Source organism: Saccostrea echinata, unplaced genomic scaffold (assembly GCF_033153115.1).
Source record: "Saccostrea echinata isolate AGI-Se365-2 ecotype Australia unplaced genomic scaffold, CSIRO_AGI_Sech_v1 ptg000058l, whole genome shotgun sequence".
NCBI classification, from domain to species: domain Eukaryota; kingdom Metazoa; phylum Mollusca; class Bivalvia; order Ostreida; family Ostreidae; genus Saccostrea; species Saccostrea echinata.
This window is the reverse complement of record NW_026889807.1, coordinates 6,332,909-6,345,000: the sequence shown is the minus strand read 5'-3', so window position 1 is coordinate 6,345,000 and position 12,092 is coordinate 6,332,909. Positions and strand designations below refer to the sequence as shown.

The window sequence follows — 12,092 nt, the reverse complement described above, 5'->3', positions numbered from 1 at the left end:
AGTTTGTTCAAATCATGACCCCCGGGGGTCGGGTGGGGCCACAATGGGCGATCAAAGTTTTACATAGGAATATATAGGAAAAATCTTCTTCTCAAGAACAGCAAAGCCATGATTGGTCATATTAACATGGAAGCATCCTCAGGTAGTGTAGATTCAAGTTTGTTCAAATCATGACCCCCGGGCGTCGGGTGGGGCCACAATGGTTGATCAAAGTTTTACATAGGAAGATAAAGGAAAAATCTTTAAAAAATCTTCTCAAGAACAGCAAAGCCATGATTGGTCATATTTATATGGTAGCATCCTCAGATAGTGTAGATTCAAGTTTTTTCAAATCATGACCCCCGGGCGTCGGGTGGGGCCACAATGGGCGATCAAAGTTTTACATAGGAATACATAGGTTAAATCTTTAAAAATCTTCTACTCAAGAACAGCAAAGCCATGATTGGTCATATTTAAATGGAAGCATCCTCAGATAATGTAGATTCAAATTTGTTCAATTCATGACCCCCCTCCCCCCCAAACCACTTTTTTATTTTAAACTTTTCAACCTTTCAAGACTGAACTGATTTCTGCTTTTTCCTAGCCATAGTGCTCAAGTGAGCGATGTGGCCCCTGGGCCTCTTGTTTATATCATCAGTTTATTGTTTGGACCTATATTTTCAGTCTTTGATGTGTTGTACCAGTTTGCTATGCTGTACATGCTTCTGACCTATATTTTCAGTCTTTGGTGTGTTGTCTCAGTTTGCTATGCTGTACAAGCTTCAATTCTGACCTATATTTTCAGTCTTTGATGTGTTGTACCAGTTTGCTATGTTGTACATGCTTCTGACCTATATTTTCAGTCTTTGATGTGTTGTCCCAGTTTGCTATGCTGTACATGCTTCAATTCTGACCTATATTTTCAGTCTTTGATGTGTTGTACCAGTTTGCTATGCTGTACATGCTTCTGACCTATATTTTCAGTCTTCGATGTGTTGTATCAGTTTACTATGCTGTACATGCTTCTAACCTATATTTTCAGTCTTTGATGTGTTATCCCAGTTTGCTATGCTGTACATGCTCCTGAGTCTCAGTCTGGGCTGGACACTGGGCACCTCCTACAGATTTGCACACCTACAGATGGTCAGTCGTAAACCAGCAGCTAAAGTTGTAGGTGTACTTGGAATTGTTCAGGTGAGTGTTACCAGTATATGGCACACGACTGTCATGTGGTTTTGTGTGTTAAACATGAATTGGAAAACCAGAATATTTAATTAAAGTCAGAAAAGTAACCAATTTTTTTCAGTGGTCTATGTACATGAACTTGAGGGGAAATTTACAGTCTGTCTAATTAGGTACATGTAAAACATCATGCACATGTGCCTAATAATTTGAAATATCATGAAAGAAAAATCTTTGTAGAGAACAGCCAGAAATATATTTTACATTTATTCAACATGTACAGAACTATCTGATCAGAAAGCTCTGATTGATTTTCTATCATTGATATTTATTTTCAAATACTGGGAAATCATTAATATTTGTGGAGGTTTAATTTTCGTGGTACATATATGAAGAGACCCACAAATTCATGTGATCCACAGAATGTAAAATTTAAAAAATTGACAATTCGACACATTTTCAACCACCACATAATCAATCCCCAAGAAAAAACCATGAATTTTTTTCTCAAACCACAAAAAATTGACCCCACAAAAATATGTAATTTTACAGTACGTATTATAACAGTCAACTGTTTCAAGTTGTATCGTGTATGTCTTAAGGCAGTTGTGTTTGTATATGGGGCTGTGTTGTTTGTTTGTTTGTATATTATTGTATTTGTTTGTAGGCTGTTTTGTTTGTTTGGGAGCAGATTCAGGACAGTGACCACAGGATGTACCATGCACATCGCAGCTTTGCGGGAATAGCCCTAGTCATTTTGCGGATCCTGCTGGCAGCTTTATTTGCATGGAATCTGAATGTAACTGTGTCTTCAGAACGCAGCGCTCTACGACGAGAATTTTATAAATCATTTACAAAGGTACCTTTTTACTTCTTTATTAAATATTTTTAAACATAAAACTTTAGCATATGTGTATGTGCACATATTTATAACCCTCATTCCCTCCGCTTGAGAAGTGGGTGGGGGTATATTTAGTGATGGAGCTGTCCGTCCTTAACAGTTGGGGGTACCCATCTCTTATCTGCAACTCCTATATCATGGAATAAAATTTAATAAGACCCTCACAGAATCTTTACGTAGTGTCATTGTGCATCTCATATTTTGCATTTGGACATTTGGGGTTTCTCGGAACAAAACATAAACACTGCCATTATTTCTATAACATTGAGAGTACCCATCTCTTATCCCCAACTCCTCTTATGCCACTGAATAATGAGACTTTCAAAAAATCATTATTACATAGTGCCATTGTGCACCTCCTATTTTCTGGTTTTAATCGGACAGAAATTTCGGGTTTTCCACAGCAAAACATGGACATGCCATTCTTCCTATAAAATAGGGGTACCCATCTCTTACATGTATTCGCAACTCCTCCTATACCAATGAATAAAATTTAATGAGACTTTTTTACAAAATCCTCATTACATAGTGCCAATGTGCACATCTTTTGCACAAATTTCATTTGATTTGACAGAAATTTGGGGATTCCCATAGCAAAACATGGTCACTTTCTTTCTATAAAATTGGGGGTGTCCATGTCTTATCTGCAATTCCTCTATACCAATGAAATGAATGAATAAAATTTGATGAGACTTTCACAAAACTTTCTTACTTCTTGTTTCAATCAGACAAATATTTTGGGTTTCTCATAGGTAAACCTGGACATTGCCATTCTATAACATGGGGGGGGGGGGGGGTGTGTGTTTACCCACCTCTTATCTGCTAGTTGAAAAAGTTGTTCTGAATTCTATTTGTAGTATTTTAATTATTTAATGAGCACTGGTTTTATTTTACAGAGCTGTATGCTTTGGTTTTTATGCTATCCACTTTTAGTTGTCCTGTCCTGGATATTCTATGAATATCTTCGTTATAAGGTATGTTGATGTATTACAGTAAGGTGCTTCAATCTCAACATTTCAATATGTTAAAAAGTGATAAAAACTAATTGAACATACTGTATGATATTTTATTTAGGATTTTCACCATGGGACTCTCCAAGGTTTAAGAATCCAGCACTAATTTAAATACATTACCACTTTCAGACTTTAGTTACTAAGTATAGTTCATCCTCACAATGTCAAGGTTTTGTGATTTCGGAACTCCACACATACCCTTGACATAAGTCGTTATTTAAAAGTTTGGCTTGCGGTTACACATGACGTAATCAATGGGTAATTATAAACTAACCAATGAGAATTTATTCTTCAAATCCATCGTTATCAAATTGCTCAACTCCAGAGCACATCTTTTGTGATTGTAAGGAGGATGATCTTCAAAATCCCCGATGTTAATCATTTAAAGTAACTAGTCACAAATCCTACAATATTGACACTTTCCATTTTAAAGACGAGTCATATTTGTTTCCGAAACTTACCGATAATAAAAGCTGTTTTGTGATCAGTCCTAGACCAGGAACAAATGAAATAGTAGCTTTCTAGCCCAATTTTTAAATAGCGACTTATGTCAAGGGTTAGTGTGGAGTTCCGAAATCACAAAACCTTGACATTGTGAGGATGAGTATAGTTTGACTCAGTCTCACTCATTCTAAACATGGTTATTTCAGTTGTCTGGACCTTTTTTATCAACTAACATAGTTATTGTAATAAAGAATTAAAGATGAAGTTGCAAAACAACATGAAGATCATATAGGTCCAATTTACTATATTAATGGTTGAAATTTAGAACAATTTCATTTTTAGCTCACCTCAAGGAAGTTGGGGGAGCTTATGTAATACCCTCGGCGTCGGCGTCGGTGTTGACGTCGGCGTCCCAGGTTAAGGTTTTTGGAGCAGTTTTCTTTTCAAGTACTTCTATGGCCTATATTAGTCAGAGATGCATGGAGGATGCTTCTAGTGTGTTTCATTGTACCAGTCAAGGTTTCAGATGCTGCAATTTCAGCTAAAGAATGACAAGGTTAATGTTTTTGGAGCAGGTTAAAGTTTTTGGAGCAGGTCTCATTTCCAAGTAACTATAAGCCCTATATTGACCAAACTTGCATGGATGATACATCTAAGGATGCACACTACTGAACTTGCTTCGGATGCTGGATCTGACCTACAATTTCCGGATGAGTGACTAGGTTAAGGTTTTTGGAGTAGATCTCATTTCCAAGTAACTATAAACCCTATATTGACCAAACTTGCATGGATGATACATCTTAGGATTCACACTACTGGACTTGCTTCGGATGCTGGATCTGACCTATATTTTCCGGATGAGTGACCAGATTAAAGTTTTTGGAGCAGATCTCATTTCCAAGTAACTAAAAGCCCTATATTGACCAAACTTGCATGGATGATGCATCAAGGGACGAACAATCTCAAAACTTGCTTCGAATGCTGGATTTGACTTACATTTTCTGAATGAGTGTCTAGTTTTAAGTTTTCAGATAAGTCCATTCCCAAGTAACTGCAAGCCCTATCAGACCAAAATTGCATAAATGTTGCATCTAGGGATGCACATTCCTAGATTATTAGTTTAGTGTGGGACTTTGCCTTACTTAAAGACAACATTCGTTGAGGTGAGCTCTGTAATCTCTGATTACCTATGTTTATTAATTTTTTAAGTTTACCTGAGACAAAAGCTTAAAGTTTGTTCAAATCATGGCCCCCAATGGCTTGATACAAATGTAATTTCTCCATATGCTGATTCTGTGATTTTTCTGTGTTCCAGCTAATCACTATGGGCGTGGTCTTATGTCAGTGCTGTGCTGTGGGCATGTTGTACAAATTGTTCTTCTCTAGAAGCCTCTACTGGGAAATATCTGCACTCTCCAGCACACTTCCACTGAGAATGGACAGAACTTTAGGACATAAACTGTACTCCTGACCAATCTTTTGGTCATTCACTGTAGTCCTTATCAAACTTCAGGACATAGATTGTATTTTTGTCAGGTTTTGTGCTTGAATTTTTTTTAATATGTGCCTGTATTTATTGCATTAAAGAGAGAAATTTTTGGTCAAGGGCTTTGGGTAGCATTTTTCTTTCAAAAAATGAAGCTTAATGCACTTCACATTTCTTTCTTAATGTTTTTGTGCTTTGTTATAAAATTACATACCTGATCAGATACATGTGTATCAAATGCTTATTTAAAATTTGAGAACAGCAGTCTGCCAAATACAAATTGAAATATATTTTGATACATGTACATGTATACAATGATGTGCACACTTAATTATGCATTAAAAAAGAATCATATTACTTTTCTACATGAAATGGGTAAAACTTGAAGTGCATAGTATCTGTAAATTAATGTTGCTTAAAATTTCATTAATGGCATGCATCTAATTTATATTTAATACTCAAAGTAGATCAGAATATAGTATACTTGCATGTCAAATTTGAACAAAATGTGAATGTGAGTATCACAAGATACATTGTCTGGTTATATATTTATACCCCAGCCGAACTAAATTGAGTATATGTATAAAAGAAAGAAGAATTAAATTGGTTGTAGGAAGTGCATGGATTCATTATACATTTTCATGACTTGTTTTTGCACTCACTGCTCATAAGAGTGTCTTTATAATGTTACATGACTTTTATGATACTGTATACAGTACTGTGCACTAGAATACATTTTTATTTTCACTGTCATCCAAAAGTGGCAGATTTGAAAACTCAGCTTATTAAAGGTGAAATGCTGTAATTACGGATTTACAATTACATGTATTAGTTGAATGTTGAATTTGCATTAGCAAAATTTAAGTTAGTTGACACTGGTTTTCTGTTTGCATGAATTTTATTTCATTTATTTTGTAAGTTGCCAAAACAAGAAATCATGCCTTTTAAAATTCTTTGTTTACATGGTTAGGATAAAGTCTGTGTATTGAAACATGTTGAATGGTAAACCTGACATAAGTGTGTTTTCTTGTAAAATTTGCATGGCTGTTGAATGGAGTGTTTATGTACAATTTTTTGTACATGTATCTACATGTGCATTATAAACATTTATATGAAGTGAGGTATACTAAAAAATTGTACGTTTGCTACTAAAAGGGCTTGTAGTTTATGAATGCTCTGATCGAGTGCTTTGTACATTAAATCTGAAGGGAGATTAATTCAAATTATTTATGCACACCAGAGGAAAAGCCTGTGTACACAGTATATGTATATTGAATAAAATATTCATTGTATAAAAAGAGTGTAAATGTGTGTGAAGAAGAAATGTAACTGTATGTAATAACTATGTAAGTGTGTTTGTTGTAACATCTAATTGTGTTCATGATATCATTGATAAACTGTGGTTGTACAAGTCATTATCAAGTTATTTAAAATTAAAATAAATTTTATGAATCTTTTACGTTGTAATTGCTGAAAAATGTGCTTAAAAGGCAATTGAATGGTTTACATAGTTTGGGTGGTTTTACTTTTTGTATACTGTGAAATTAATTTCATCACAGGCACCTGTTTCTGTAATAAATAGTTTGTAATGCTGTGGGTTAAAAATTTATTACAAAACAAGTGCCTGTGGTTTTCATGGTGAAAAGACCACAAATTTATATTTATATTTAAAATTTATATTTAACTGTGACATCCTACAATGTGGCCTAAATTGATTGTGCTTCTACTTAGGTAGCCTATATTGACTGATGTCCTACACTATTGCCTATATTGACTGTTACATCATACATTAAAGCCTAATTTGACTATATCTACTACAGTCTAAATTGGCTGCGACATCCTAAACTTATGGCTAAATTGACAAAAGTCCTACATATTGCCTAAATTGCCTGTGACAACCAAAACTAAATTGTTTGTGACATTGTACACTACTGCCTAAATTGACTGCGACATCCTATGCTATTGCCCAAATTGAATGTGGCATCTATACTATAGCCTATATTTACTGTGACATCCTACATTACAACCTATATTGACTGTGTTATTCTATATGGTAGCTAACATTTATAATCTATTTCAATAATTCTATCACAGGGAAGCCGAATTATTTTCCTTAAAAATTACAGTGTTTCCAAATGATACCCACTCAAATGCTGAATCCAGACCAACATACACACATTAAAAGAGAGTTTATATATGAGTTACGTGAATTAGAAATTTGTTACAAAAAGACTTAATAGGTGTATGAAAGAAGTTTTGAAATCAAGTACAAATACAGTTGAATTTCAATACTGAGAATGAAAAGGAAGTCATAATTCACAAACACTTTTTTACTGTTTTTTAACCTCAATATCTTGAATCCTCCAATATCTCTGGGTTTTTTCTCGTCTTTCTAGATTAAAAGAGAAACCGTGTAATGGTATTGTATCAGAGTTGCAGCTTTTTAGTCTTTTATTCTAATTTTTACTATTAATTTCATTTGTATGCTCCAGGTTCAAAAAGCCTCTTCTCTAAATTTTTATTTAATCAAATATTCATGTAAATAGTTCATATAAGCTTTGATAAACTTTCATACGTATTTTCAAAAATAATGCCAAATTGACTTTAATTTCTGCTTTAAACCAGCAAAAAATCACTTTTATCATCATATCTTCATTTTAGCAAAAATCAAAAAACACCAAAATGGAAGACTGCATTTTTATATAATTCTTCCTCACATGACTTAGATATAAATTCAATAAATCATAAGTCTTCATACTGCAGAGACTACTACATGTATAAATTTTGTCTTTGTCGTAGTTCTCATGAACACTCCCTAGGATCCACCTCTTGTTTATATCAGTACGTGTTGTGTGGTATGTTGATGGTCCTTTATTACCATCTCCTATCTCAGTCATCTCCTCATAACTAAGTCACCTCCTCATAACTAGGTCACCTCCTCCTATCTGTGTCACCTCTATTTCTGTCACCTCCTCCTGTCCCTATAATTATCACTGTATCTATCCCTGGGGGACCTGTCCCTTCGACGAGGTGAATACTCCCTAACTTGTCTAATTGGAGATCGATCTCGAGTTCTGGGCTTTGGGGAATAATCTCTGTCTCTATCTCTCCTGTACGGAGGAGAATTCTCTCGTCGCCTAGGTGACTCCTTGTTTCTTTCTCTATCCCCTCTGTGTGGAGGGGACTGTTCTCGCCGTCTGGGTGATTCCCTGTCTTTTCGTCTGGGGGAAAAGTCTCTACCTCTTGGTGATCTGTCCCTGTATCTATCATCTCTGTATCTGGGTCTGTCTAATGAAGATCCAGTATCTCTATCCCTACCTTGTTCTCTATACCTCACTGGAGATCCTTCTCTATCCTTTAAGTCTCTATCACTCTCTTTTCTCCTATCTATTGATGACTGTTGTCTTTGATTTTTAGTTTGTTCTTTATCAGGTAATTCTTTTGTGCTTTGGGATTTTTCACTCCTTCTTTTATTCTTGATTTTGCTAGAGTCTTCACTATCACTGTCCGACTTCTGCTTCTTCATCTTATTTTTCTTTTTCTTCTTCTTTGCCTTTTTCTCTGTTAATACGGAAGTATCATTTATCAAATCTTCTTTCAATAAATTCATGAATTGACAGTGCATTTACTTATAAGAAGAATTACCAGCAAATGCATCATTAATATTGTAAAATTACCTATCAAATCCATAAAAAAGGGTACCTTGTGAACTAAATGATTAAAGTTTTCGTAATATTTATTAGACTTGTGGCATGCATGTATCATTAAAAAATACAACGAGTAATAATAGCTAGTGTATTACTGACATAAGTAAGATAATTAGGTAACTCTCTTGTATTTAAGGTACACTGTGTCTCTGAATTGAGGACCAATGACAGGGGAAAAAATATGGTATATGGATCAAGTTTGAGGTAGTGGATTTTGGTTGACGTACAAAGAAGTATGAAAATTTTGCAAAAATGATTCATTATCAATACAGATCACACTGACAAGAATAAGGAATTGCAAAAAATCTTGCATTTTTGTTTACCCTTGAAACATCATACCTAAAATTCTTCTCTATATTGCATTCACTCATACAGAGCAAAAAACATCAAAGTCCAAAAAAAAGAGAGCACATTCAAGAGGAACTACCCTTGTGAATCATGATCAAAGTTACTAACCTTTTTTGTTTTTCTTCACTGGTATAGTATAATCCTCTTCCTCAGAATCACTGTCCTCGTCCTCTACTTTGGGGGCAATCCCCTCCAGCCTCAGTTTCTTTGTTACCTCATCCTCATCCCCATGCTCTTTGGGGACTTTGTAATTTTCCACATGATCTACACGAATGGTTCTTCCTAAGAGCTGTATGTAAACAAACAAATGGACTGTTATTATCCATTTTTAACAGGCTAACTCATAGATTTTGCATCCCCTACTTAAGGAAAAATATGCAGATGGAGAAAGAAAAAACGATCAACCTTCAACTTTCAGCTTTTGGCCTTGAAGTCAATAGGGGTCTTTAATGAGTAAAAGAAATTCATGACCTTATGTTTCTCTAACATGATAATATCCAAAACTTAAGAGATTTCAGCTTACCTTGATTCCATTCAGGTTATCTACAGCTAGTACAGTGCTCCTCTGATCTTCATAACAAATGAAGCAAAATCCACGAGACTTTCCTGTCTTTCCATCTCTCACCAAGTTGATATTCACCAATTCGCCATATCTTACAGAAAATAAAAGATTTAATTTAGATGTATCCATAGAATTTAGTAGGTTATTAAATATTTATTGAATAATTCACTGTATTCATCATGTAAAGTAACTGGTTAATACACATATAATATAATTACAGTCAAACCTCATTATCTCGAATTTGATGGGACCGAGAAAAAAACTTTCAGATATCTGAGGGTTCGAGATATCTAACTTAAAAGACTTAAAAATTAAGTGGTTGGGACTTCCAAATCAATTTGACATATCCATGGTATTTGAGATATCCATATTCTAGATATCAAAGTTCAACTGTTTGATTATATTTACAATAGAAATGTACAATTGTATGAAAACAAACCATAACGTAATGACTACTAACTGTGAGAACACTGCTATTACATCTCCCTCTGTCAGGTCATAGGGAAGTCCCCCGATAAAGATCCATGCACTGTCCTTGTACTGGTCATGCCATGATTTCTTCCCTACTAGACCTAACTCTAGTTCTCTCTCATTCATCTTCTGAACATTTTTTATGTTTCTGTTAAACAAATTCTGCAGATATGAGCATTAATTCTGATGGATAGTTTTTTTTCAAATGAAAATCTAGGATAAATTTTGAACTTATGATTTCAACATTAAAATGCATACTGTAGTGAAGTTGCATATGTAAATATATCCCCTGTGACCTTTCACCCTGACCTCATAGCCACCCACCCGTGCCGGCACGCTTCCCACATCAGTCGAGTCCTGCCAGTCTACCTATTCACCACGTTACCTGTTATTCTTGTGTTTGTTGCATGTACCCGTGTTTACCCAACATGTAAACCTGGGTGTTTCGTCGTCACCTTATACTAAAGTAGGCGACATTATTAGTAAAATCCCCTAATTTTACTACATTGGCGTTGCCGGTAGGATTTCCATGTCATATTAAATAATAGTCATATATTTTCGGCTTACATTCCTCTAGTAAGTAAATTACAACATTTGCCCCTTGCTTTATTAAATAAAACGGGAAGGAATGTAGTGAAATTGCATATGTAAATATATCCCCTGTGACCTTTCACCCTGACCTCATAGCCACCCACCCGTGCCGGCACGCTTCCCACATCAGTCGAGTCCTGCCAGTCTACCTATTCACCACGTTACCTGTTATTCTTGTGTTTGTTGCATGTACCCGTGTTTACCCAACACGTAAACCTGGGTGTTTCGTTGTCACCTTATACTAAGGTAGGCGACATTATTAGTAAAATCCCCTAATTTTATTACAATACTTATAGACAAAAATTTGGTCTTTGAAAAGAAAGCTTTGATTTACATACATGCCATTGGTATATTATACATACTGTAAAACAGTTTTTAAACTGAAGCTGATGTTTTATCGAAAATTTTCTCACATAAACTCGGCGGAAAATAAAGTAGTTTAAACAAAATATTCATAAAATAAACATCATCAAGTTACAATTACTTTTTCGAATTTCCTCTGAAATCGTAAACATCCCTGAGTTTGCTCTGAATCACCATCTATAAATGTTACATTTAATTTCAATGGATTAATCGTTGCTAACTTATGTTATATAATTTAAAATAAAGTATATTACGTTAGAGGGTTCATGATGCCAGGCAGCAAAATGTCTATTTCTTCTATCAACGTTACTTCTCTAAAAACCCTCACTTGAAGACTTCCGGTTTTCGGGTGCAAGACATGTCGTACGTTTTTGAATTTGGTGGGTCAGTGTAACATTAGTCCCCATACACTCAGGCGACACATCGTTGAGTTTCCACAGAGACATATGTTATATGTCTCTGGTTTCCAGAATCAAGCATTTTTACCATGAATGTCAAGTGTTTTTGATAGTTTTTATCATTTGCAATAAAAACAACAGTATCCACTTGCTGAAACTCTTATCCCAAGATTTGTATTTACGATATGGTCTCAGGCCAATTGTGGAAATAACAGTGGGACGGACAACTTCGGAATGGACATTTTTCCGAACTTGCGCACCCTTTTCCTTTAAAGCTATTATCTTAGGATTTTTTTTAAATGGTGGGGTTTTTATATTTAAATTGATTTATGAAATAAAAAATCCAACATTTTTAGCTAGTTTTTGAGATATTAAGTGGCAAAGATAAAAATCCCATGGGGAAACATGTACTTAAAATTACCCCATGAAAAACCCCACAAAAACCCCATGGGGTTTAAAATTTTCCCCATGGGGGAAATAAACCCATATAATCTTTCGTGGGGTTTTTAAACCCATATATGACTAAAAATTACATGTGGGTTTTTTTCCCCCACGTTTTTGTTACTTAGGGTAAAAAAACCCCATGTAATCTTCATTATATATCTTTGATTTCATGAGAATTGGAATGGAGACATTAATTATTGACT

At 34.9% G+C, this 12,092-nt stretch overlaps 2 protein-coding genes across 2 annotated transcripts in view; one reads left to right on the top strand and one right to left on the bottom strand.

The window, feature by feature from the left end:
- LOC133174656 (integral membrane protein GPR180-like) overlaps positions 1–6,462 on the top strand; it is an 11,680-nt gene extending 5,218 nt beyond the window's left edge. Inside the window, exons 6-9 of the mRNA XM_061309746.1 lie at positions 1,022–1,173; positions 1,829–2,020; positions 2,959–3,036; positions 4,835–6,462. Coding sequence (XP_061165730.1) covers positions 1,022–1,173; positions 1,829–2,020; positions 2,959–3,036; positions 4,835–4,990 — 578 coding nt within the window. The 3' untranslated portion in view covers positions 4,991–6,462. The remainder of the gene's footprint in view (positions 1–1,021; positions 1,174–1,828; positions 2,021–2,958; positions 3,037–4,834) is intronic.
- A 1,248-nt stretch (positions 6,463–7,710) lies between these two features.
- LOC133174430 (RNA-binding motif protein, X-linked 2-like) lies at positions 7,711–11,364 on the bottom strand. The gene is made up of 5 exons (XM_061309554.1): positions 11,302–11,364; positions 10,083–10,241; positions 9,584–9,713; positions 9,169–9,349; positions 7,711–8,566 (listed from the first exon to the last, which is right to left on the bottom strand). The coding sequence occupies exons 1-5, from the start codon at positions 11,313–11,315 to the stop codon at positions 7,971–7,973; spliced, it is 1,080 nt and encodes a 359-aa protein (XP_061165538.1). The 5' UTR covers positions 11,316–11,364; the 3' UTR covers positions 7,711–7,970.
- Between the last annotated feature and the right edge of the window lie 728 nt (positions 11,365–12,092).

Bases quoted from the DNA above. Each gene is read 5' to 3' on its own strand.
- LOC133174430 (XM_061309554.1), bottom strand. The intron at 9,714-10,082 runs GTTAGTAGTCAT...ATTTTCTGTAAG, and splicing joins GTAATAGCAGTGTTCTCACA to ATATGGCGAATTGGTGAATA. The intron at 9,350-9,583 runs GTAAGCTGAAAT...GTTTACATACAG, and splicing joins ATAACCTGAATGGAATCAAG to CTCTTAGGAAGAACCATTCG.